Source organism: Pyrgilauda ruficollis, unplaced genomic scaffold, assembly GCF_017590135.1.
Source record: "Pyrgilauda ruficollis isolate IOZ18807 unplaced genomic scaffold, ASM1759013v1 scaffold4, whole genome shotgun sequence".
Taxonomy (NCBI): domain Eukaryota; kingdom Metazoa; phylum Chordata; class Aves; order Passeriformes; family Passeridae; genus Pyrgilauda; species Pyrgilauda ruficollis.
In genome coordinates this window covers 13,253,074-13,278,378 of record NW_024525489.1, presented here as the reverse complement: position 1 = coordinate 13,278,378, position 25,305 = coordinate 13,253,074, and the positions used below count along the sequence as shown (strand labels likewise).

Genomic DNA, 25,305 nt, shown 5'->3' with positions numbered 1-25,305 from the left:
CACCTTGATGTGAACCTGCTCTCTAAGTTCAATCTCTCTGCCCTCCAACTGAAAATTTCCCCAACACATATATGGAGGAAAAAAAAAGTACAAAACATGCAGAAGGCAGCCCAAGAGATTTTAGAATCTATTGGTAACCTTCCTGTTACAACCAACGAATACTGGAGGAGTTCTAGAAGCTTTGACAATGTCTGTCCAATTGCAATTTCTTAAATCAATTCTTTCACAATTCAGAGTAAAAGAAAATCCATGGACTGTATATAGGCGGAAACAGTGCTTTGTCCCTCCAGCATTAGTGCAAAGACATCAGAGGTCTCCTTCTAAAAAAACTTCAGAATTTCTTATATTCACTAATGGAAAGCACAGAGACAATGAAAAGCAAAGCTACGACTGACTAATTTTGATGACACAGGTAATATCTGAATCAGAAATAACAGCTAAAGATTAATTGTTCCAGAACTTTTAAAAACTTAATCTATAGAGGTCAAATACAGGAGATGAGTGGTTAAAGTGCACCAGCCTGTTCTCTACTGAAATTCAAACACTAGCTCTACTCAGTGCAAAAAACAGAACACACTAAAATGCACATGTGATTGGTCACAACACTGATCAGTTTTACCAAAGCAGACACATAGAACTCATGAAATCTTCCACTTCTGTGGGACAAAGTCAGAAGCAAAAAAAGACTCAATCGTGGAGAAAGCTCAAGCTCTTCTTAATCCTCATTCTGAAGCACAGGTTTTCCACAGTGATTTTAGTTCTAAACCCCTGTTTCAAGCCTGCATTGTGGCTGTCAAGAGCCATCGCTAACTCAATTAACTGGTTCGCATATCTCAGTGAACTTGATAGTGGTTTGTAGTGCATGAAAGTTATGCTTTTCATATGTTCTTGACAAAACAAAAGGCACTGTGAACTGTAGCTTATAGCACAGGAAAAAGAAAATTGCCATCTCTGGCAAACTTTAAAAAAATCCTTGCTGCAACAGAAAGTGAAAAATTCAAAGTGAAAATTCACTTTGATTTCAAAGCTAACATGAAGGTATCCTGGCTGAATTTGAGCCATTAAACTTAATTAAAAAAACCCAAATAAAACCCCAAACCAAAACACCTTTCTCACCACTAACAAACAAAAATTGGATCACAGATCCATTTACAAGAGAAGTCCACTCTTTGCCAAAGGGTTTTGCAGTAAAGAAAAAGGAAGCATGTAAAGTGACATAAAAGTCATATTTTACATCACTAAAAGCTCATCTATTTTTGACTAGAATAAAACAGAACTTAGATTGATAAAAGTTTGAATTTCAGTACAGTAAAATAGTATGTATTTCACTACAGTTAAATGGTTTGGATTTCACTACATTTCAATAGCACGCATTTCTGAAGGAGTCTTTCAGTTTGGTAACAGTAAAAGTAAAAAAATTTAAAAAAGCAGGATGATTCTTAATGTAGAATTAGGCCTCTGACTGGAGGTTGCCAGTATTTCTTCTGGCAAAGCAACTACAATTTGAAGCAGCCACGTTTCCTATATTGACTATTTGATTTTTCCATGAGATCAACATGTGGCATTTTAAAAAAAGCTAATGGATCCATTAGTAAGGACTATGAACTTAATTGGACAAATTAAAATACTCTAGCAATTATCTCAGTTCAGTGATACACAAGAGGTTATCATGCCATTATTTTTGACATCTTCATTTCATATTAATTACAAATTAATTATTATATCAAAATATAACTATAAAGCATTTTAGCTTTCATATATACTTGTTTTAACCTGAACTTCGTAAATCATTAAGGAGTAGCCAGCATTTAGTGTTCCAAATGCTTGAGCTACCCAAACTAACAAGACTTGCCTAAATGATGACCAGTCCTGCAACTCTGCACCCACACTCAGACTTGGGCAGCAGGAGGATCAGTCAAGCCTCCACTGATGCTTTTACCACATGCCTCAGTGGTCCACAACAGACCTCTTTGCTAGGTAACATGTAGCCAAGTGGGCCAGCACTGTGAGCCACTGCACAACAAATTACCTCAGAAAAGAGGAAGGACTCAGCCGAAGGCTCCCGTAGCTCTTTCAGAGGAAATGAGCTTTCTCTCCCAGTATCTTTGAAAATAAATGTATAGCAGAAGATTCTCTGCCAAACTGGAAAAGTTCTGAGGAGTTACCCAAGCATTTTATTCCCAGTATCTTTAGTAAAATCTTGCATGAAGTCACTCAAATAAATTAAAACTCTCGAAAGACTACATGTATTAGAAGCCCTAGAGACCAAATAACTTTGGGTACAAAGATTTAGCAGTGTTTTATGCAGTCTGCTTTGCAAACTTTCAACAATACAAGTCTAGTGGACTGTCCATTACTAGCAGCTTTCTGAATCACCTTCTCATAGGCTATTTTATCTTATTATTTCAGCTGCAAGTGTCAAAGGAAGAATGGAAAATTAGAGCATATCCTTGCTCTTCTCTCAGGCTATAGGAAGAGAAAAACACAACCAAACAAACCACACATTCACGATAAAAAGGAAAAAAAAAATATAAAAGCTGAAACAAGATGTCACAATACCTGACTTATTCTCTAAGGGGACACATGAGAAAATTTTTTGCTATCTCTAACTTTATTACCAGACACTATTCAAAACTCACAATGATAAAGGTCATAAGAGAAGGTATACAGAATAAGATCACACTTCACAAACTTCTTTCCTCTGTATTTTTTATGTATCTTTGTATGTATGTCATACACAGAAGAACAAGGGCTCATTTTTTATTTTTTCAGGTTAGCAGACAAGTCTAAAGGTTGGTCTACAAATATGGAAAAAAACCCCAATTTACAAAGAAGTCATTCTCCCCAGGAACAGTATTAAATAATTCTCTCTACTAATGTAAAACTTCTATAACTCCTTTCAGACCAGCCTTTCAATTTAACAGCTCTGCAGTACCCCATTCAGCTATTTACAGAAGAGAATGTGTTTACTGAGTTTTATCATATGCTATCCAATCTTAGTATTTTCAAACATTTAAGTAAGAAAATGCAACACAGTAAGACCTGTAATTCTGCAGGTAAACAGGTACATGCTGGTTTTAAATGCAGCTATGGTTCAAAATTATTGTTTTCCACACGTTCTAAATTAACAGAGCTCTAGAGCGTGCATCTTGCTCATATGTTTGGATCAACTCAGTAAGAAGGCTCAGGGTCACAGGTTCTCCCCTTCCTTTAAATCAGGCTTCTAAGAACCTTTGTTTATTCGGTTATCTTCTTTTGTAAGGCCTATGAATTTTCATCTAACAGGACCTTGTTAATACCTATGGTTGCTCTGAATGAGGACTTAGCTGGACAGTGTTTAATGGTTTCCTCTTATTAAACACTGTAGATTTTTTTTCCATCTGAATTTTTGTAATAAAGGTTTTGATTTTTTCAGTGCTTGTGTGGATTGGATTTTATGGCTCTTGGTGCTTTTACAAGGCAAAAGAAAGGCATGAAATTAATGTTCTTATGGCAAAAAATAATATAGAACAGACATATGAGTGCATGCTCCCTCAAGAATTATGTAGAAGTATCTTTTAAAAGCATCATGATCAGGTCATTTCTTTAAACCTTTCCAAGGAGCTGAAAAATTGTCCTTCCTGTATCCCATCGAGGGAATTACCCACTGAGTTGCTCTTTTTGTCAGTTTCTGGGAGCTGACTGGATGCTGATTCTGGAGTTGGCTGCCAGGTCTTCTCAGCAGAAAGCTCAAGTTTCTGGAAACTGCCCCAGCCAGCACACTGTGTTTGGTGAGCTTCAGTAAATCTATATTTGCATGGTCAAATTTTGAAGAAACCCAACTATTAAATTAATTGGTGGATTTGAAGGACTGCATCATTTCTCAGGATACATGTGGGCCTATTCATGACAACTGAGGCTCAAAAAAACATAACGAAACAAACAAAACTTAAATATTGCTTCTTGTATTAGTTGAGAAATACAGAGTTTCCTAAAATAATGAAATGTCAGAGCTTTTTTCTCATAACCGTGAGAAGCAATGAGAACCATGAGAAGCATTACAAGCAATTAGAAAAGTTATGTAAAGGTCAAGGGGTAAAAAATTCAGCATTCAAATTGATCCAGCTCTTTAAATATAGATCTAGGAAGTTAGAAGATGCTACAGAAATAACTTGAAAGTAGAAATACATTTAAAGTATGTTAATGAAACTAAATGAAACTTCACTACCCTACTTGAGATGAAAGGCTGGAAAAAACAACTCTTCCAGGCTGCTACTACTATTTCAAAAAAACACTTCAAATCATAAGAAACACTTTTGGGGGGCAAAAAAAGAAAATATTAAGATTTATGCAGATTTCCAACCTCATCAAGAGACTAACTACAATTAGTTGACAAATTAGCTTGAAACAATTTTCCCCAAAATGCAGGTAACTCATCACCTATATCCCCATTCCCAGAATTCAAGTAATGTCAACTTGTTATACTATTTTCTGTTTTTTCTAAAAATTTAAATTTTGCTGAAACAAAAGTCAGTGCATATAACTTTCTTGTACCCACTGATTTTTTTTCCATATCACTCTATTTAGGATGCAGTCACACCACTGGAACTGCTTTATAATGTCTGTATTTATTTCCACTTCATATAATAACAAGAAGTCTAGAGAAACAATGAAACACTTCAGTCCAAAACTTCCACTTTGCCCTTTAAGTCCCACTGAAGCACCAGGAGAAACTATACATTAATGGCTGCATGTGATAAGAATTCCTACTCCTGCTTGCCATACTTGATATCTACTTAGAAGTTATTTCAACTAACGGAGATATTAGTGGGCATGAGACAGATGAAAATCAGTAGGACCATAGGAACAGACATACAGTAACACAGAGTGTTACTCCCACAGTTTCTATGGATTAAAGAACCTTGAACACAGTTAAGTTCTGCATCTCTACTTCTATCTGTGAGGTCAGTTAACAAAATGAAAAGAGTGCATTTCTTACTTTACATTCAGCATAACAGTAAGAATTTGCAAACACCTAGCCTATAACATGATTTTACTCTTTTGGCATTATTGCCACCAAGATATATCTAGAAAACCACCAGTTCCTCAATAGCTTCTCTTCAATATCAATAGTCCTCCATATATCAAGTCACAACCAAATATTATCAAAAGTTTCCCTCTATTTTGATGTTAGAGAAGAAAAAAGCACCTCTAACAGTAATTAACATCTCATATTAGGTCAAATAGACTGACATAGAATCACTATCTGATTTTTCTGTCACATTTATAAGCTTTGCCATCAAGATATGTAGCTTGTAAGTAAACATCAATTCTCTCATGACTATTACCATCAGATTGTGAACTATTTTGCTCCTAAGTCCCTATAGAAACACACAATTAAATACAGCAGAGGGAGAGGTGATCTTTGAAGTCTTGGTATGTAGCCTGAGCACTTCCAATATTGCACATTTCTCTAGAATATTATTTGTTCTACAAGCCACTTTTACAAATGACTGTATATTAAAATAATTGCTTAACACAGAAGATTTTTTACAGGTATGTGTTTTGCATACACAAATTTACACAAATTATTTTCCCTGTATTTAAAATAAAGGAGTAATTTTCTTCATTTATGGTAATTCTTGAATTTGGCACCAGCAGCCTCTTACAATGCAGCTTCAGAACATATTTAAGGCAGACAATGTCAATATAAGAGGTGTGGTCCTTCTTTTAATCCTCTTACAATGAGCACTCACGCAACCCATTCTTCAAGAAATTATTATTTTTCCATCTGACTAACTCCTTGAATACTCTGATCACACAGGTGCCTGTCTTCCAGTGTCAGCAGAAGCAAGGGTCTGGCAAATGTGGCTAAACATAGCCATATATTGCCACTCTAGGGACTTGCTTTTCAGCAACAGCATAGGCTCAGACCAGGTTCAAATAACTGTGACTCTGTACTCCAAGGCTCAGCTTGTTAATACAGTAAATCCAACCATCAGGCTCCTACCATTGAATCAAAAAATGATGCAGCTAAATGATGCAGAGACCTGATCTGCTATGAACTCACTCTGCCAATTTAAATTTGTTCAAAAACCCAATGTTTTTGGTACGTTAACTTTGTACCAGCAAGGTTTATGCTGAATCAGGTATCATCTGTCCTTCCTGCAGCTGGCATAAAGTCAGCATAAACACGGCATTGCATGCTCTAGCTAATTAAAAAGGAAAGTGCCTGTGTGCTCACACCTGATCCGGATCAGCTCAGCACAGCTGAACGATCCAGTAGATCACAGATGTACTGTGAGTGACTGCTCAACACTCACCTGCATTTTTCACACACGTTAGGTATGGACGCACAACCTGCGCTTAAGGTGCCACAGGCCTAATATGTGGAAGTGGATAATGATCCCCAACTATTGCTGAAATCAAGAAGTTGAAGAATGTTTTTTTTCCCTGCCTGCAAAGGACCAAGCCTCACAAGAACAGCTTGGGAAGAAGCAGAATCGTTTGACAGAACAAAGCATTTCTTCAGGATGACAATTTGAAAGACAATATTTGATTTTCAGGGAATTTGATCAAGGGTAAGCTAGATTTCTACCCCATCCTACAGCAAGCTACCACACATTCCAGCAAACTGACAGACTTATGACCAAAAGCAAAAAAGATGAGAAATACTGTGCTAACATTACACTGTACTTGACAATTGCCAATTTGCTCTAGATCTCACAAAAACATCCTAATGAAAACCATGCTCATCTGCCCACAGGTCACAAGAGCTAGATACAAACAGGTGAGTTAAAAAAATAAAAAAAAATCCAGCCTTATATGCCTTTTATTCATTTCTTCAGCTGTGGCATAATTTTTATATTATTCTGATCGTAACTGCCTGCAGTATTAGAAATAATGGACAGGCAGCACAACACTTGAAGGTTTTGGTGGTGGTTTTGTTAGGGTTTTTTTTTTTTCCTTTTGGACAGGTTATAAATCTTTATGCTGTCAAGAGTAAGGGAGAAACATATTTCAATAGCAACTTTAAAACGAAACTCACAAATTACTACCATTATGCTAAGTGCTAGATATCCCACTGTGCAGTTTTGCTTTGTGAATTTTTACCTTCTTCCATGCACACTTTTAGCCACTGATCGCACAGCCTTTCAGTGTTTTCTGCCTTTTCCTTTAAATAAACTGGCTCTGGCTCCTTCCATCTGGTTCCCCTTCCGTCAGCAACCCTGCACCTGTTCACACCTCCTCTCCTGTTGGATTCCACTGAACATTTCCTCCTCTGCCAGGGCTATTCTGGCACTCGCAACCTTTCTGTCATTCAATCCATCTGTCAGAAGTGAACTTTGTTTACCGCAAGCTTCTGCTTTCTTCTTCAAGAAGCAAAGCCCCTCAAGGTCATTGTCAAATGAACTGTCGGTGTAGATTTAAATCCACTTCTGCTAACCAGCAGCAGATGAAGTTCTTTACAGTCCTGTATTTGTGAAGATCAGTTTGGGGTATAGGAGAAATAGTAAGAAGCAAAAGAATAGCTTTTAATCATTATTTGTTAACTCCAAAAACTAATGTGTTTTTCCTCAAATATGTGTATCTGCTCCTTCTTGCTAGGGCTAGCACAATCTGAGAAAGAATTTGCAAGAGCTATGTGAAGAAGTGGAAAAGGCTAATAAAAATATTATAAATAAAATAATAAATGAAGACTTTTGACTCTGACTCTATGTAACAGAGATATTGACTAAAAATACAAAGAGAAAATGGGAACAGTGGAGTAAGTTTACAGTAAAATCTTAAAGAGGTCAAGAGCACTCATTTAAAATTATTTAATCTGCAGCATTTTTTTCCCTACCTACTGATGTTTCAAATGCAACACTATTTAAAGAAAAAAATTCCTTAATATTTTTTTCTTGTTTTCAAGCCTTGTAAAACACACATATGCAACTCTTTGTTAGAATATTGTCTTCCACATTGAGATAAATTGTAAAGAGATGCTGAAACTAAATTCTTATTGTTAGCAGGATACATTATTTTTAGCAATTCCTGTGTCCATATTTTTTTTCAGGAATAGACTCTAATAACCAAAAGCTCCTGAATTATTAACTCCTTGATAGTCTCATTTTTCTAAAACAAGAAATACCGTCAATTTCACAGCATACCTTGGTATCATTCACAAAAAGATAACTTTTCACAAGATAAATACAATACCAAAAAATAAAATACATATTTGAAGTTTTGTACGCAATTATAATAAACCACTAATTTTACCAAAAATGCATTTAAAGTAAAGTTTTCTGGATCAAATCCAGAAGTTAATCCAATCTCATTAGCAGAATTGCATTTATACATACATTAGGTCTGAATTTGATTTTAATGAAAATTGCATTGACAAATACTGCCTAAGTTTAGCTGAATAAAAACTTAATCTATCGCTTTTTTAGGGATTAGTCCCTGAATTCGCAAGGAAGTATTTTCTTATGCTATGGTCTTCTTCCATGGGAAATCAGATACAGGTGAACAAATGCGCTGGAAATGGAAGAGGAAGCCTGGTTCAAAAAGAGGATGCAGCAGTGTCCCACCTGACTACAGAGACACTTTAATTCCCTAGTGATTTAAGTCCTGTAGAAGCCAACAAGGAGAAGCTAATCACGAAAAGTTGCTCCTATTTCAACAAAACTATAGTCTGACATGCAAACCACCAAACCCACAGGGGCAACCAAGAGCAGCACACTATTAACCTTGCCACGCTGCCAGCACAGCCAGGGCGAGGGGTTGAGCCCTGTCAAGTAGCCGGCAGCAGCTCATCTGCTCGCTCGGGACGGGCATCTCCCGGCTCAGCCGGCACCAGGGCACTGCCCAAGGGCTGAGGAACGAGGGCAGCCAGGCGGCCAAGGCTGGCGTGCCCAGGTGACTTTTTTTCCTTCCGCCCTCCATCCACCAGCTACTTTCTCCCAGCAATAACAACCTACAGGCTGATGCTCTTCAACCTGAAGTTGGATAAATTCTCCAGCTGACGACCTCTTGGGTTCTCAGTTGATTTCTTTTTTCTAGGCAAGAACTTAAGGAGCAGAATTTTGCACAGCACAGGACAAATACCCACAAATCAAAAACCACTGTGACTGCACAAAACAAACAACTTTGAATATACTTCTGAAAGCACATGACAGCTTTTAAAATTGTTGAAGTTCACAAATACCAAGTGCTGACACAAAAAGTGCATTTTAGCTTATTGTAAAGACAGGCTTTCGATGTACTTGAGAGAAAAGCTTTAGAACAAGTCAGAAATAATGATAAAAATCAGAACCATTTTTTTTCCAGTAGCAAATTCAGCAAAAAATCCAGCAGCCTTGAATTCATGTATCTGAAAGACTTCTTTGGTTCAAAAAAAAAAAAAAATCATTATCCTGTTGTCATCAGACACAGAAATAAAAAACCTAATTTGAATGAGACCAAAGTAAATATTTGATACACACTCATAAACTTATTACTGTTAGTGCTGAATAATAACTGCTCAAAACAAAGACCTTATAAAGATGTTTGTTTTCTACAGCAGTTAGTCTCTTCAGTGTTTCATCTGAATTCACCACTCGCTCCAAAACGCTTTAAGTATTGTCACTGCTCCTGAACCACACTCTGCATGCAGTAGCAATTTGGCTGCCTCAACAACCTGATGTGATCATTGATGTGACCAGTTGCAGTTTAAATGCCGTGAAAAAAATTTTAGATGAATCTAATAATAAAATCTGAACATTATTGTCTTTTTCTTAAGAAATATTTATTGTAGGACAATAAATACCATTGTTAATCATGTTAAAATTAATAATAATTTGTAAACACTTTAATGTTCAAAATTAACATATGATTTTATATTTGTTCTTTACTCCTTCATTTACCTTTCCTTTCTTCCCTTATAAAATTTATCAATGGCCTTTATATGTTTGTACAATCACTTAAATATGTTTAAAATATTAAATAGGATGATATTTAAATAATTGTGTGTTATCTTGACACAAAGTGTATCAGCTTAGAATATTTTACAACGCCCTGCCAGAAGACGACAGAACCGATTTATTTCAAATCACTCAGTATCAGTCTTCATAAAGCAGCATATGGTCTTATCGTGGCAGGTAAAATATTTTACCTTCTATAATAACGCAGAACAGCTAATTTATCTACATGCTGTATAATCAGATAAACAATTTCAGCTGCACCATGAAAACCTGTAGGCAAGGGAGAAATTTATCCCCCACCACTTTATTGATTGTTCCACATATGCATTCATATGATTGTTAACAATAGAGGCTATTTTTTCTTCCACCTCCATCTTCAATTCCCTTAAAGCAAGCTCTTCTTTTCAGTAGTGAAAATATTTGCAGTTTCTACAGCTGCAGGACAAAGAGCTCAGATTTTCACAGAGTTGCTCAGGGGAAAAGGAAGGGGGAACGAAAAAAAAAAGCTCTGCTGCAAGTAAAGCAGAGTGAATGACAACTTTCAAAGCTACCACAATCATTTACTAATGTGCTGCTATAGCAAATAAGTCTAATTTTTTTTGACAGCACCAAATTAGATTTATTGCAGAAACTGCTGCATAAATAGCATATGGCAATATTATACTACCTATTTCAAATCCCTGTAATGTTTTCTCCCCTCCCTGCTCAAAATGGATAATTGAGCCAAACTATAAACCTTCTGCAGACAAGATACACACAAGTTCAAAAAGCAGAGGCAGGATACGTTGGTGGTTTTTTGTTACAATTGTCTAAAAAAGTATCACACATCCCGATCAAACAAACCCAGGTAGTAATAGGTAAGATCTCCCTTGCTACACGTCAGGATTTTATTTCCCCCTTTCTTTGATAAAATTTTGTTTCCATTTCTCTTTCAAGCTGACAGTCATGAACACGGGGCATGACCTAGTAATCCTCTCACACATGACCACCTCTTACTCGCACAAGAAATCCTATTGATCTTTACTTCTTACGCGAGTCAAATTATTCATGTGACTCAGGATCAGAAGGCTCGGACTTCCATTCATCCCTCTCAAGCTCTCATTTATGAGTAGGGAAGTGCCTCCTCCGAGCAAAAATAACACATCAGAAAACTGGTTCCATTCTTGGAGGGGCCCAGCCCTGTGGGAAGGTGCCGACCTACGGCTCTCCCGCCTTTCAACGGGAGCAAAGTTTCCTTATCTGTTTCCCGGAGCACTCCCCGGACCCACGTGCTTTCGCATTTCTGTCACTCGCCACATTCTCCGTTCGCTACACCGCTACGGCAAGGCACGAAACCACGTAACCTCAGCACAGGGCAGGGCCGAGGGCGTTTTTGAGGACGGAGGGGGCGCGATGCCGCCGGCGGGACGCGCTCGACGCGCGGAGGCCGCCGAGGCCCGCGGTGCCGGCCCGGGCCCGGGCCCGTCCCCGCCCGCCTGCCAACTTCGCGCGGCCGCGGCGGCACCGAAAAGACCTTGGAAGGTCTCGCGTGCGGCCGGCGGGCACACCACTGCACACATCGCGCACGGCTGCGGCTACCCCGCCGCTCGCCTGGCGGTGGTCAGTCCTCCCAGCTGCCCTATCCGTTACTGTCTGATTAGCTCTGCGAAGGAGCCCCTCCCCGGCCAGCTTTCCCCGCCATCTGTTCCACACGCGATGGCTGCCGCCCAGCAGCCTCGCGCTGCCCTCCTACCTGGCACCCGGCTCCCGGCCTTACCCCAAAGTGCTAACACAGGTTCTCGCTGCTGGCAGAGTCAGGATTTCATTACTACTACTTTGACAAGTGCAGGGTTGTTTGTAATTTCTCTTTTATCCTGATTTTGATTGTACAACCACCTCCCACTGATTCAGTTTGCTTCAGTTTTGTTGCTCACAGATTTTACTCTCCACATTAATCTCCCTCTGGCATGTTACTGCATCTGTTCCCTTTTTTATTATTAATTTTCAAATTCCCACCATTTTTGACAAAAAGGAGGTAATCTACACTCTGCTTCTGCCCATTTCATTTTCTTTAATTTGGAAGATAAGTATGAAAGCGTGCCAAAGAAGTTAATTCTCCGTTAACAGTTTATTTTCTGGCATCCTGATGCCTTTGTATATGAAAACCAGATAGAAATAAATGTTGACTGAATCACAACAACATAGTCGCAACCGTCCCTAAATTTAATGAAAAGTAAACATATGAAGCAGAATCTAAAAAGTTTATTAGTTAGAGTTGTTTCATGTTATCACTCATCCCTGCATTTTAAAATAATGCTTTTGCATATTGGTTGTTTTTTTTTTTTTTTTCAAAAAAATTAGAAATCAATCACTGGTTACACCTCATTTCTGCTTCTCCCCCCCCACACCCCCAGTTCTAGTGTTATTTGTACTTTCATCAGTTAGTCAGTCTGAGTAGATTAAGCATATCCCAGTCATTTAATATTAGTAACAATATTTCTCCAAAACTGCTTCCCAGCATAGATTATGGACTCTGAGATGCTAAAATTGTTAGAAAATGCATGGTATTAAGCATGTTGCTAGCTAATAGATACTACCAGAAAAAAAACCCCACAATAAATACTAAGTATTGTGCAACTCTCTGGAAGGGTGCATATAACCACCAGGAAGTTTGTTTTATCATTTTATAGTATAGCTTAAATAGGGAGAACAATGAATGAGGCAGGCTACAAATTCTAACAAGGAACACTGGTGATGACATACAGCTCAACACCAGAGCTTCGGAGATTAAGTAATGCCACATTAACCTGAGAGGGTATGTGCTTTACTTAGGGTACATGTAATAGAAATTAGTCTTAATGGAGTCACTGAAACCAGCAAGAAGCACCAATGCACACTAGGATGACTATAGCACTGCTGAAACCCAACTGGCATGTCCTTAGATATGCTCCTTTCTAGAGATCATATAATTGTCAAAAAGATGGAAGAAATATCACATAATGGGGGAAAAAGAATAATAAAGAAAAACAGCACCCACTGACCCACTGCAATATAAACTTTAGTGCCTCAAGAGAGTGACAGGGATTTAGAGCAACTTGGTGGCTCACCTGAACATGAAAACACATGTTCATTTAGTAATTTTGCCCTACCTACAAGGTGACCTTGAGAAGTTCTTAGTGTTTCATATAAACAAACAAGAATAATAAATTTTAAACTAAACTAAATCTGCTTCTATTCTAGTCAATTATATTTCCTATCAAATTTCAGATGACATTTCAGTCAAAAATATCTTGAGCCACCTATCTATCTACCTATCTGTCTCTTCATCCCTGAGAAAATGCATGATGACATAATAAAATTTTAATTTTGAAATTTGATGATTCCCTCACTTCTTAGGATTTATTTAACTTGTTTGATGTATGTGAACAGGAACTACATCTGACTGCAACTGAAAAAAATAATATCTCCAGATCTGGTTTGAAAGAAAAGGAGGAATGTTTTTTAATGATGATTTTGATACACAAGAATAGTGAAAAAAATTCTTACATTAGATGGCACACTAAGATCTGGACAAGTTGTTAACATCTTGCATCTTTTATATGATCTTTTCCATGAGCATATTGACATGATTTTTAATGACTATTTTTCATTAACTGAGAAAAATAGACCTGTATGTTTTCTACCCTCTGAAGAAGGGCTTCAGGTAAGTTTAATTAGCAAGACCTAACCTTGCCAAAGTGAGAGCAATTTGACTTAAGAACTAATTTAATAAGATTCTACTACTACAGTAACCTCAAAGCTGAAACTAGGGCAAAAGAAACCCCTAAGAAAACTTTAAACAATCATGGTCAGTCTCATAGCATGGTGACATCTGCAAAGTTACATGACTGACAAGCAAAACTACACAGTGGAAGTTCTGCATTTCCCCTGTCTTTTGAAGACATACAAATTAGAATTACTAACTAGATTCAATAGCAGAAAGTGCATGTTAATAGCAAGTATTTCTAAGCAACATATTGCTCCAGGAAGAAAGGTGACAGGAAAAGGCAATTTTAAACTCTGTGGCAATGGTTTAGAATAGCTAATTGTAACCTTTTTTTCTTTCTTTTTAACAAGTACATTTTGTTAACTTAGAAGCTGTTTAGTTGGTAATCAATCAACAGTGTCTGAAAACTAGGATACAGCAAAGAAATGGGACTCCTGGAAAAGAGTGCTGTTCTGCAGAGTACTTTCTTTTCTCATTATGACATAGACTGCATGTTTTTTCTCATTTATTCCTTTCATATACATTTATCTCATTTTTATACATTAAAATCCAAAGTTCTTGTACTCATTTATAATCATATTTATTTCCAATATCGAAACTTAGAATCAGTGGATTAGTGAAGCTTTTCTCCTTAGTAATACAACAATTCTTACAAAACAAAGAATTATTTCTGTATCTTCTCAGCCACCTCTTGTTTCTGCCAGAACAGCACAGACAGGTCATGCAAGGCAACAGAAAGACTATCCACAATGGTGTAACAGCAGTACAGGCCTCCCTCAACTCCAGCATTGTGAGAAGACTTGGAGTGAACCAGCTGGTCCTCTCCTGAAAAGAAGAGAATCAGCAAGACGAGGCCAAGGCCAGAATACCCTAGAGATGCACTAAATCAGTGCAATTTCTGCAGCAACCTCCCACAGGCAGGACTCTAGAGCTTAAAATCTGTTTTCCTTGGCAAGCGCCACAGTGAATGAGTCTACAACCCCCATAGGATTGCTATTACCCCTACCCTTCAAGTATTTTCTCTGACACAGTTGCCATCTGAGGTGAAGGGAATAAATGAAAGAAGGCAAACTGTAAGTGTAAACCATAATTTACATGCAACAGCTATGGATGTACCAATCAATGAAAAACATACTGAGTTCAAAATGCAAAACTAATGCCACTAGAGACATGTGACTTTTATACCTTCACTAGCACAGAAAACCTGTTCTGCCAGGAGGTGAGCTGAGAGGAAAAAAGAGTACAGTACTAAGGACAAGTGTCATTTCAGTAGGGGATGTTTCCCTCTGCAAGGCAGGGAAAACAGGTGACACTACGAGAACATTTCAAACCCTGCCCTATGAATTTGAGTTCAAGGGTAAAACAGGTAACAGATCAGGAGCAATGAATCTCTCATCTCTTTTTCCCCCTTCTTTAAGCAACATCACCTAACATATTCTTCAAAAGCAGACAGACACTACAAGTGTACAGAGAACACAAAAATGTACAGAGTGTTATAGAATTTGGGAATGTCAAGAAAAAAATAATTGAACCTATTTCCCATGCCTCGTCGTATTCATTTTTCCAATAAATACACATCAGCATAGAAAATATTTCAAATCTTTTACGAAGATGCCAAACATGAACACACATTAACACAAAAAAACCCCAACCCAACCCAAAAAAATAAAACCCAACCAACCAACCAAATCCCCCAAATCCACAAAAAAAAACCCCCAAACAACCAAGAAAACCCCAAGGAGATCAGGACCTTGCAGAAGAGTGCCTGCACTAGGTCAAAGGAGCCATGGCAGTTCAGCATCTGTCTCAAAAAGCGTGTCTGTGAAATTGAATGAGAACAGGGCCAGCACAGAGCATTATTTGCCCAAAATACTGTTCCCAGCCTCTAATGATTTGCATCCCAGAAACTTACCGAGTCAGAGACTGTACATCAAAAAGCTACCTGAATCATCTCTATGTTAGGTATCAGCTTTAATTACTTTGCTATGTAAAAGCAGGCAGTAGTTCTCATTTTTACATTTTGAGTATTTTCACCAAAAAAAAAGTAAAATTATAGATTCGCTAGTCAGATTTCCTCCAAGATATCCAGAGCTTTATTGCATATAATCAGCCTTTGCTAAAAGGAGCGTGGTAAAGCCATTTGGTTAGCTATCACAACAAATCATTATTAATAAAGTTCTGCTAAATCCAAACTTTAGATATCTTAACAACTCACCCAAAACTTTTTTCAAGTTCATTAACCTCTAGCATATTTTTTTCTCTAAATACAGGCTGTTAGAGTGGTACTTTCTTCCATCTGTTAAACAACCGTGCTCTGAATTACACAGAAATTTAGCTGAATAAAAAAATGATTCATTGAATTTAATAGTTTAGACAAGGCTCTATTTTATTTCCATTTACTCAATGGCAGAATTCTCACAAAGCCCAAAAAGTACAAGACTTGGATAAACACACAGACTTCTGTTAAGTGATAAAAATCTAAGCTTTTTTTTCCCCCCTATGAAAAATTTAAACTAACTTAACTTTTTCCTTTAAGTACTGAGTGAAAGCTGCCAGATTTGTTTATGGATGTTCATTCTTGGGGGGAGCAGGGCAATGGAACAAAAAACCCACACACACAACCAAAATCCTGCAAACAGTTGGACAATAGCGTTTTCCAAGGCAAAAGGAAAAAAGAAAAAAGTTCTGCAGTTACCCAGAATCAAGTTACAATGAATAATTGGCATGTCAGCCTTCTGGAGTTTTCTAGAAATGTGTAATGAATAGTGCAGCAAAAGACATTGGGATCTATACCCAAGGATGGAATAGGCTCAAGGGAGGTCTTTCATTACACAATGCATTGTACTGTATCTTCACTGAGCAAGAGACTGAAACACCCTCCTCACATACTTGAGCTTACCTCATACAGAAAATTATGTTCATTTGTATATTTGTATACATATTCCTGGTCATTCTGCTGAAGAAATTTCAGGTTATTAATCTAAGAACTCCTATGCTCAACACTGCTGCTCTACACTACAGTCTCAAACAACATTTCAAATACATTTGTCCTACTAAGCACAGCAACAGAAAAAAAGGGTAGCTGCAGCCTCCCTTGCTCTTCTTCCTGCCTAAAACCATGCCACCTCACCACCAGAACTGAACATTACCTCTTCTACACATTACTAATTCACTTTTATAAATTATAGTTCATAACTCACTTTGTAGTTCAGAACTTACTTATTCAAATCTCCACTTCAAACATAATTGAGGGCTTGCCCGTGTAGGTAATGACTGCAAGTATCTACAACTGCGGGGAAGCCTGTGGTAAAAAATTAGCAGAATGAAATTGGTACTACAGCATGTAATAGGATAAGGGGTACCTGGTGAGGTGCAGTTGGTGCTCAGATTTACTCAGCAGTTCTGTCAGTTTTAGGCACTCCTCTCTGGCTTCTGTCACATCCTGCTGGGCTTGTTCCAAACGCTGTTTGTTCCCATTGAGCTCTAATCCCAGTTTTTCTATTTTCTTAGAAAATTATAGAACCAAAGAAAGTGTGTTTAAGAAATACATAGAGATACATTTTAAGACAAAAAAATGTGATCAAAGCACCTGAAAATAATGCACACTTCTGTTTTTGAACAAAAGTAGTTACTTGATAAAAACTGCAAAACAAGCAAATTATAGTTGAAATTACATTCTTAAGAAAAGCCAAAATGTGTTTCATATTTAAATACTCTAATATACAATCAATGTTATTGTGTTCATGCAGCTTAAGAGTTACAGGCAATCAAGAATTTTCCATTTTTCTCATGTGAAGGCTCCATATTTGTGGCTTGAATTCACTGTGCTAGAGAGCCAGAAAGGCAGTAGAACAGTGGCCATCTTCAGAAGCTGCTTGACTTAGGATAGCTCTCGTGGTAATTAATTTTTTTTTTTTTAATGCCTATTACATAGCCAGTGACAAGGGGGCATTTAGCTTTGTCACCTAATATTACACAAGAGAATAAAGGTAATTTTGTTATTTTACCATTATTGAAAAGAAGGATTTATGACTTCTAGCTGAACCCAAAACATACCAGCTGCTGTTAATCCTATTATTTTATTAATATCATTAGTCCTTATAAGTCAACATAGTAACTAAAGGTGATGAGTCTATTAACTTATTTACAAATAACCATAGTCGAGTTTGCATGACCAGCATCTTCAAGTCCAGTGATATGTACCAGACTTATGTTGTTCCAATCACATTGCCAGCAAAAATGTAAACATTTTTCATAGAAATTCTCAGAAACAATATATTTCTCTTCAAGTCTCTTCAAGTATATACAACATACAAGTACCTGTAGGAATATATCTGTAAAACAATATTATACTTTGTTCTAGAGATGCTTTTAAGAAGGCCAGTGGAGTACAGAACAAACTGACAGTATAGCTTAATCATGTAGTAACTGTTCTGCACTAACTCCCTACATAAATATTTATTTGTCATTGGGGCTGGAGGGAACTTGCATATTTTTCAGTCAACTAAACTGTGAAAGGTCATTTGTAGTACAGAATAAAATTGTTCACGTAAGGAGTTCATGCTGAATAGCTGTTATACTTTATATTTGTGATGGTTTCCTTATGTAGACAAGATGCAATATCTTCTTTAATTAATAAAATTATTCATTCAAACATCCTACAAGAACAAATGAATATAACCCCACTCCAATACAAGCATTTGAAGCACCTTCATAACAACATTGTCTCTTTACCTCCCATAAAAGTGTTAATCTAAACTACTTACATTTATGATGTCAGAGAAATACAAATCTCTTCATCCAGAAAAACACCACCATTTCAAGAGTGTTGGGGATTTTAAAATTTTGCCATTTACTTAACTGTACACCTTTTTTCCCCCCAAAGAACACTCAACAAAGGTTCATGAAGGAAATTTTGATTAGAATTTAAATGTCACCTTGCTTTATCACATGCACTTCCTACCAAATTATATTGGTATATTCCAAGTCCAAAAGCAAAGATAGTAAAACTATCTACAAAACTGTTAATACTCATCCCTTCTAAAGAATATAACAACCTGTTACACTGACAGACTATTTTAAAATCAGGTGCTCTAAGATATTCAGTTACAAATGCTTTGCATTTCCACTTTTCAGACTTTTGTGTATTTTAAATAGAAGTCTCAATGAGTTCTCTATTCTTCTTAACAGTACCAGTTCGTAAGTGTTATTTCTCCATTCATAGTAAACAGGGACATGAACTCTTCACTGTACTCACAAGTTAAAGATAGGGAAGTTCTGAAACATTGCTAAAATCTGCTTTCAAAGTGCATCCATTCAGCACACCTTTAAACAAACCCAAACCACAAATTAGTCCAAAAGCATCAGCTAAGTACTTAAAAAAAAAGCACAACCACAGCTGGGAATATAAATACACTCTAGATCGCTCCTTCAGGGAAAAGTTTCAAGGAACAGATGGGCTTTACACCATTGCCTCGAGTTAAACAGGCTCAGTCAGGTTTTGACACAGACCCACAGAAGGAAGCAAATTCCAAGTGCAAGAACCTCTGGTGAACATGTTTCGTTTCCATCAGCCAGATGTTGAACCTTCAGGGCTGCACTCAAGAACACATCCATAGATTTTAGTTGTCATGAAAGTGCAAGGGGAAATCTCAGACAGGCAAGTGTCACTTCATGACAGGGTCTTTAAACATTCACAGGTGTCTTATAATTTCTATTAGAAATATCAAGAAAATAAAAATGTGGCTTGAAGAACAATTTTACTTGTGCTACTTTCATCAGTAATGCCAAAATCCAGTATCAGCTCCTTTATACTCATGCACACATATGTTTGTGCATGTGTTTAGGTATATACAGACATACATAAACATCTTAAAATACCAGTGTTTGGAGGTGCTTGCAGCATGACCTATATTCTAGAATTCTGGTAATGATCATGGCAGAAACAGCAGACAACCTCATGAGAAAGGGATGGCAGAAAAACGCTACCCAATAAAACATGTTAACAGCAACTCAGAAACAGCCAATCCAGGTATATTTAGGCTTATCAACTAAATTGTTCTTTTTGAAACACCGAAAAATGTTCATTCAAAATCATTTGGTAGGAGCCACACACCACAGTACATTTACAGGCTGAAAACAGATCATACTCTCAACACTATGGGATAATTCAGTTTAAAACCTCAGGTAATTGTTTGAAACATGAACCCTCAGAATCTGAGACATGTTAATATAATAGAAAACAACCCTCTTCTCTCTCCTGTTAACAGTAATAGTCTCACAAATACACTCTGTCCTGAATTCTGAAACATGTCAAGTCTAGTCCATCATTAGGTCATCACAATGTAATTGGGATTTAATCTACAGAGAAATTATAGAATCAATGAATCTTCTTCACCGTCTTAGCAGGGAACCTTATCAGCAGCCTTTTTTCCCAACTTTTACTCAGAGTAATTTTTGTGTTACTTCAGTTACCATTTCTTCTATCAGGAAGCTGTAAGTAGTTCTGTAGCTGCTATCCAGGCCACAGTGTAATCGTAGCGACAGAAACAGAAACAAACCACCAACTAAAGCATTTTGCTGACAGCTCTGTTTCTCATGCAGTGTTAAGTTTCATCCCCCAGTGCCTATCACCTGTGATACAGCTTTTTACCACATGATCAGAAAGTTATTTCTTCAAGGTACTTAACTTTTCAATGTATGTGAGAGACAAGAGATGGAGCACAGAACTGCAAAAAGACAGATGACAATCTTGCATTTAAGAAAATCTGAAACAGATTTTCAGTATAACAAGGAACAGAATTATCATAATGTATACGTACAACAAGACTACATTAAGGTTAGAACAGGCAACTTCTGGTGCTTAACTCTGCAACTTTAATGTTCTTATTACTTCTGCACATAATTTCAAAAGTACTATTTAATATGTCTTCTTCTGCAGTTGCCCAAACTCCCAGGAATATCAACAGGCACTTTGCCATGGAAAGATGGCAGGCTAAACCTCAGTAAGAGAAACACCATTACTCACCATAAGCTGAAACACACTAACACCATCCTGCATCCATATTCAGCTCAGTTACACAAAAGAAGTTTTACTTAAACAAAAATGAAGCATTAGTGAAGTATCACTGCAGTAAAATTTTATTCTAAATCAATTATTCTTTTTCCAGCATTACCACCAACCACTTTTTATATTTTAAGTTTTCTACTTCGAAGCACATAGGACCATTTTGTAACTTTTCTTGAAGCACTTAAGTGTTTCACTTCTCATTCATTAGTTTGTGATTTATTTAAAAATTATCTTCAGATTTTTATAATACATTTTTAGGGGAACACACTAGAGATGTTCATTCAGTGATATAAGTGCAACTTTCTGGAAAACATAAAAGATGATTTCTCAAACACTGAATTAATCCTCAAATATCCTTTTCATAACCTATCTGACATTATCTTCAAATAACAATACTTATGCATATTGCAAAAATGCACTTTTTAATTAACTAGACATCTCTATCTGTATAAAATCTGATTAAATGAAAAAAATTCATCAAAACAAGTCAAATTAAAAATTAAAATAATTATTTCTTTTCATAAAAATGCTGATTCTATTGTATGCAAAAATACAACTTTAAATTTCAAACTAGCAGATGCTTTTCACAGAATTTTACATAACAGCAAACTGACAGAAAAGACAAATACTTATTTTTTAACAAATGAGAATGATTAAGTGGTGATAAAAAACTTTTATTCTGAAGAAAATGCAAAAAACAACTTTAGAAGACTTTTAACAAAATGAAAAATAAACTAAAACCAAATTAATTCTTAAGTGATTTATGACATTCACTGTTGTCCCAGTATGTTCACACATCAGGTGAAAAAATACACAGTATAACCTGAAAAGGAAATTCTGCACTGACTATGTCATTGCCCAAGTTCTGCAGTAAAATAATTCTGGAGAGTAAAATATTAATGTGAATTTACACTACAATTTTTTTTGTTTCATACTTCATTTGCCACCATTACTAAAAGATTGAAGGAGCATAAAATAGAACAAAATAAAGAAGAAAAAATATAAAATAATAAAAAGTGAAATATAATCACAGTGGTGGTTGGTATTTGAATGTACATACCCAAAAGGCAATCAATAAAAATATAAAATAAAAATGCAATCTATAAAGATATACACACTTGAAATTAATACACTTTAACAGGCCATGATGTTCATAAGCTTAGCCTCATTTACTAAAGTAGTCTTCAAAGCAGAGAAACTAGTGATGATACTCAGGACCAAGTCTTTTAAAGAGGTGCTCCCAGTATGGCCTTGCATGCACATTTAAAAATGCTGTGTGTACCACTGACAGGAATTTTTTGCACTTTCACACTGATCTCCATCTATGTTGCCCTCCATACCTAATAATATAGTAATTAATCAGGAACAGAACTAACTGGATTTTTTTTTTTTTAATTTAAGAAAGCTCAACAAAACAAGACTGGTTTTGTAGAAAGATTTCAACTGTTTTACTTGGATTACGATCAGGCCATATGCAGCAGGGCTCATTTGCAGTCATTTCTATCCTAATCCTTATATCAATCAAGCAACTCTAGGTTCAGAGTGGTCTCTAAACCTCAGACCTCCCAGGCATGGCCATCTGACATAGCATATTGCACCTGAAGAACTGTCCAACTTTGTAAAGAGAGTTAGGGCCATCACAAGGTTAACCCCCATCACATCCCAGCAATGGATTTCTCCCTTTTGCACTCTATTTGAATTACTGGTGCTTCCCATTCAAATCTGAATGAGGACACAAAGCACTCATGAAAGCTACACGTGGTTTCAAAGGGGAAACCTCCATTCTGGAAATATATTTATTATAAATTGTGAGTGTATACAAATACATACACAGGGCTTAAAGGAGTTCACAAAGACCCTTTCTTTCTAAGAGGCTAATTCACAAAAACACACAGGACTACTGCAAATTCTACAAATCATTTAGCCTAAAACAGGAATTTGAAAACCTTTCCTGACAGGAAGGGCAAGTAACCTGAGCAGAAACATGTGAAGTAGCCCCAAGAAACACACATGGGAAGTTTTTTCTGTATGGCTGGCTCAAATCAACTGATCTCTAAAGACCAGAGGGACAAGAAAGATATAGCCTACCTGGATAAGCAAAGCAGGCTGTGATTTCTTAGATGGCTATTGTCCTAACCTGATCTGGTGGGACTGCTGAATTCCTCAAAGTAGTTTTGTGACCCCTTTGCCACTTTTACTGCAAAGTGTGATCGCACCTGGCAGTACCACACACCTTGTGTGCTCCACTAAAATGCAGAGCCTCAAGACAAGAGCCATCACCTAAGCAAAGGCCATCAGTCACAAATGCTCTGCTTGCAAACTGATGGAGAATTAACAGAGACAGGATCCTGCAGTTTCCTAGGAAGAGCAGGGATGCTGGAGGAACTTTATGGGAATAGCATGGAGGGTGGATGCATTTAGAGGAACACACTTTAAATCTCACTGAAGCAAACTTGTTACCTGCGGTTGTTATCTGGGGAAAGAAAAAATATCATGTTGCAAAGTATAGATTTATGAGTACACACACACCATATTTAAATTAAGAAATAATCTTTAAGGTCTGTTCCTGTGCAAACTCTTGAAGAGCAATATGGTCCCTGTGGATAAATACCCTGGGAAATGACAAAAGTGAATGGCTGAAACATATTATACAAGGATTCTACTGCATAATTTCCATGAAAATATTTGCTTTTAATTTGCCAAAATATCTGACCTGCAATACTATTTCAGGAACAAAACTTCCAATCCCATAGAGATTACTACAGTCACATTTTAACAGAGAACATTGCTGTACTACAGATGAGTCAGCAGCCACCAGCAGAGATAAGAAAGTGAGTTTGTTCACAGTGGAACAAGATGATTTTTTATTAATGCATTGCAAAGGTGAGAGATGGGGGATAATGAGGTAGTGCAAAATATATGGTTCACTTGCTGATAAAAAATTCAGAAAAGGAAGGATGCATGTAGAAAGAAGGAAGGGGAAGATTACACCTACTTCATTATTGAAAAACAGGAGAGAACAAAACCTGTTCCTTTTATTCTTTCAGACACTATTTAAGGCTACTCATGTGAGATTGGTTCTTACTTCCCGGACAGCATTAAAGGAATAGCTGAAAAGAAAACCTATGCAATAACAACTGACAACTGATAGGGACTTCCACACTCTTTTTCTTGTGATTGTTGACACAGTAACTATTGATAAAACAACAATATTTTCTAGTCAGAGAATAAGAAAAAAACAACAGAAACCAAGTATTTATTTAAGTATGTAAACCCCCTATATCAGGAGATGTGCAATTCTTTTCCTACTTTGAAAAATTTTTAATGCACATAAACAATTTTCTCTTTCCATATACTGTGGATACATCACTGTGGATGACAGAACACGGATCAAGGTTACATGGGCCAAACTACACCTATGAACAATAAAATCCTGATCCTGTGTTATTCATTCCTTTTAGCAGGATAGATGCTTAGGGGGAAGCAGACCCGTACAGAAAATGAAGACAAGTGAGTAAAGAAAAGTCTACCACTGGGAATCCTAGTCCCAAGGATTTTTCTTAAGGAAATAGGATTTAATGAAGGCTGCTCATACCACTGATTCTTGAGGAATGGATGGCTGACAGAGGAAAGTTATGCCATAGCAGAGCAGCAGCAGCCATATTATAATTTTATATACATATTGCAGGGTTGTAGGTCAATGTCTTCCTCAAAAATCTTGAGATGAGCTAGTAAGTCCAGCTATAAAGAAGAGAATTAAGTTCCTCCTGAGCAGGCCAGAAAATTTGCAAGGCTTAAAATACTGCCATTTTACTCCTTATTTACTCATTGTCAAATTAATGCACTGAATGCCCAAAACACAACATGATTAATTAGGAAGAGTTCAGTTACAGTAAAGGTTATCACATTTCCTTAATGCTTTCTTTTCCAAAAGCAGTTTAGGTTTGCTATTTTTAAGATCATTATAATCAAGGTCAGACCAGGTGATAAAATTTCATGCTAAGAGTTTCAAGCTATCTTCTGAATTTTGGGGATTTTCCCCCGTCAAATATGACTCGAGTATACATTTTCTGATTTAATAGAATTTCTTTTCAAAACTCTGGAACTGAATTTCCAGAGCATCTTTATAACTAATGAGAAAACAGAATATCAGATATAGATATAGACTATTACAAGAATACACATTACACATCATCCTAACCCATCTTCACCAGTTATTAAATCTTGCAAGTTTCAAACATCCGGTGATATGCTGAATGTCACAGCTGTTGAAAACTCTACTGTTTTAAAGCCTGAGTCATGAAAGCTTGATATCTGTTTCTAAAAAGACATTTCAGTGAACCAGGGTCTTTAAAAGGTGTTACTGGTCTTGCTTTGGATACTCTGAAGCATTTCCAGGATATATACCCAAATTCTTGGCCTGAACTATTTTTGATGAAGACAGAGTCAGTAATCTCTCCTCTTATAGCATCTAAATTAGGTTACTATAAATCATGGATTTATGACAAATGAGATAAACATTCCCAAAATACCCTTTGGCAAAGTGCTTTTGGACTGCAATTTTGCCA

General features: G+C 36.8%; 1 protein-coding gene across 1 annotated transcript in view; it reads right to left on the bottom strand.

The window, feature by feature from the left end:
* SDCCAG8 (SHH signaling and ciliogenesis regulator SDCCAG8) overlaps positions 1-25,305 on the bottom strand; it is a 106,807-nt gene that overhangs the window by 52,415 nt on the left and 29,087 nt on the right. The window contains exon 13 of the mRNA XM_041477147.1: positions 17,031-17,173. Coding sequence (XP_041333081.1) covers positions 17,031-17,173 — 143 coding nt within the window. The remainder of the gene's footprint in view (positions 1-17,030; positions 17,174-25,305) is intronic.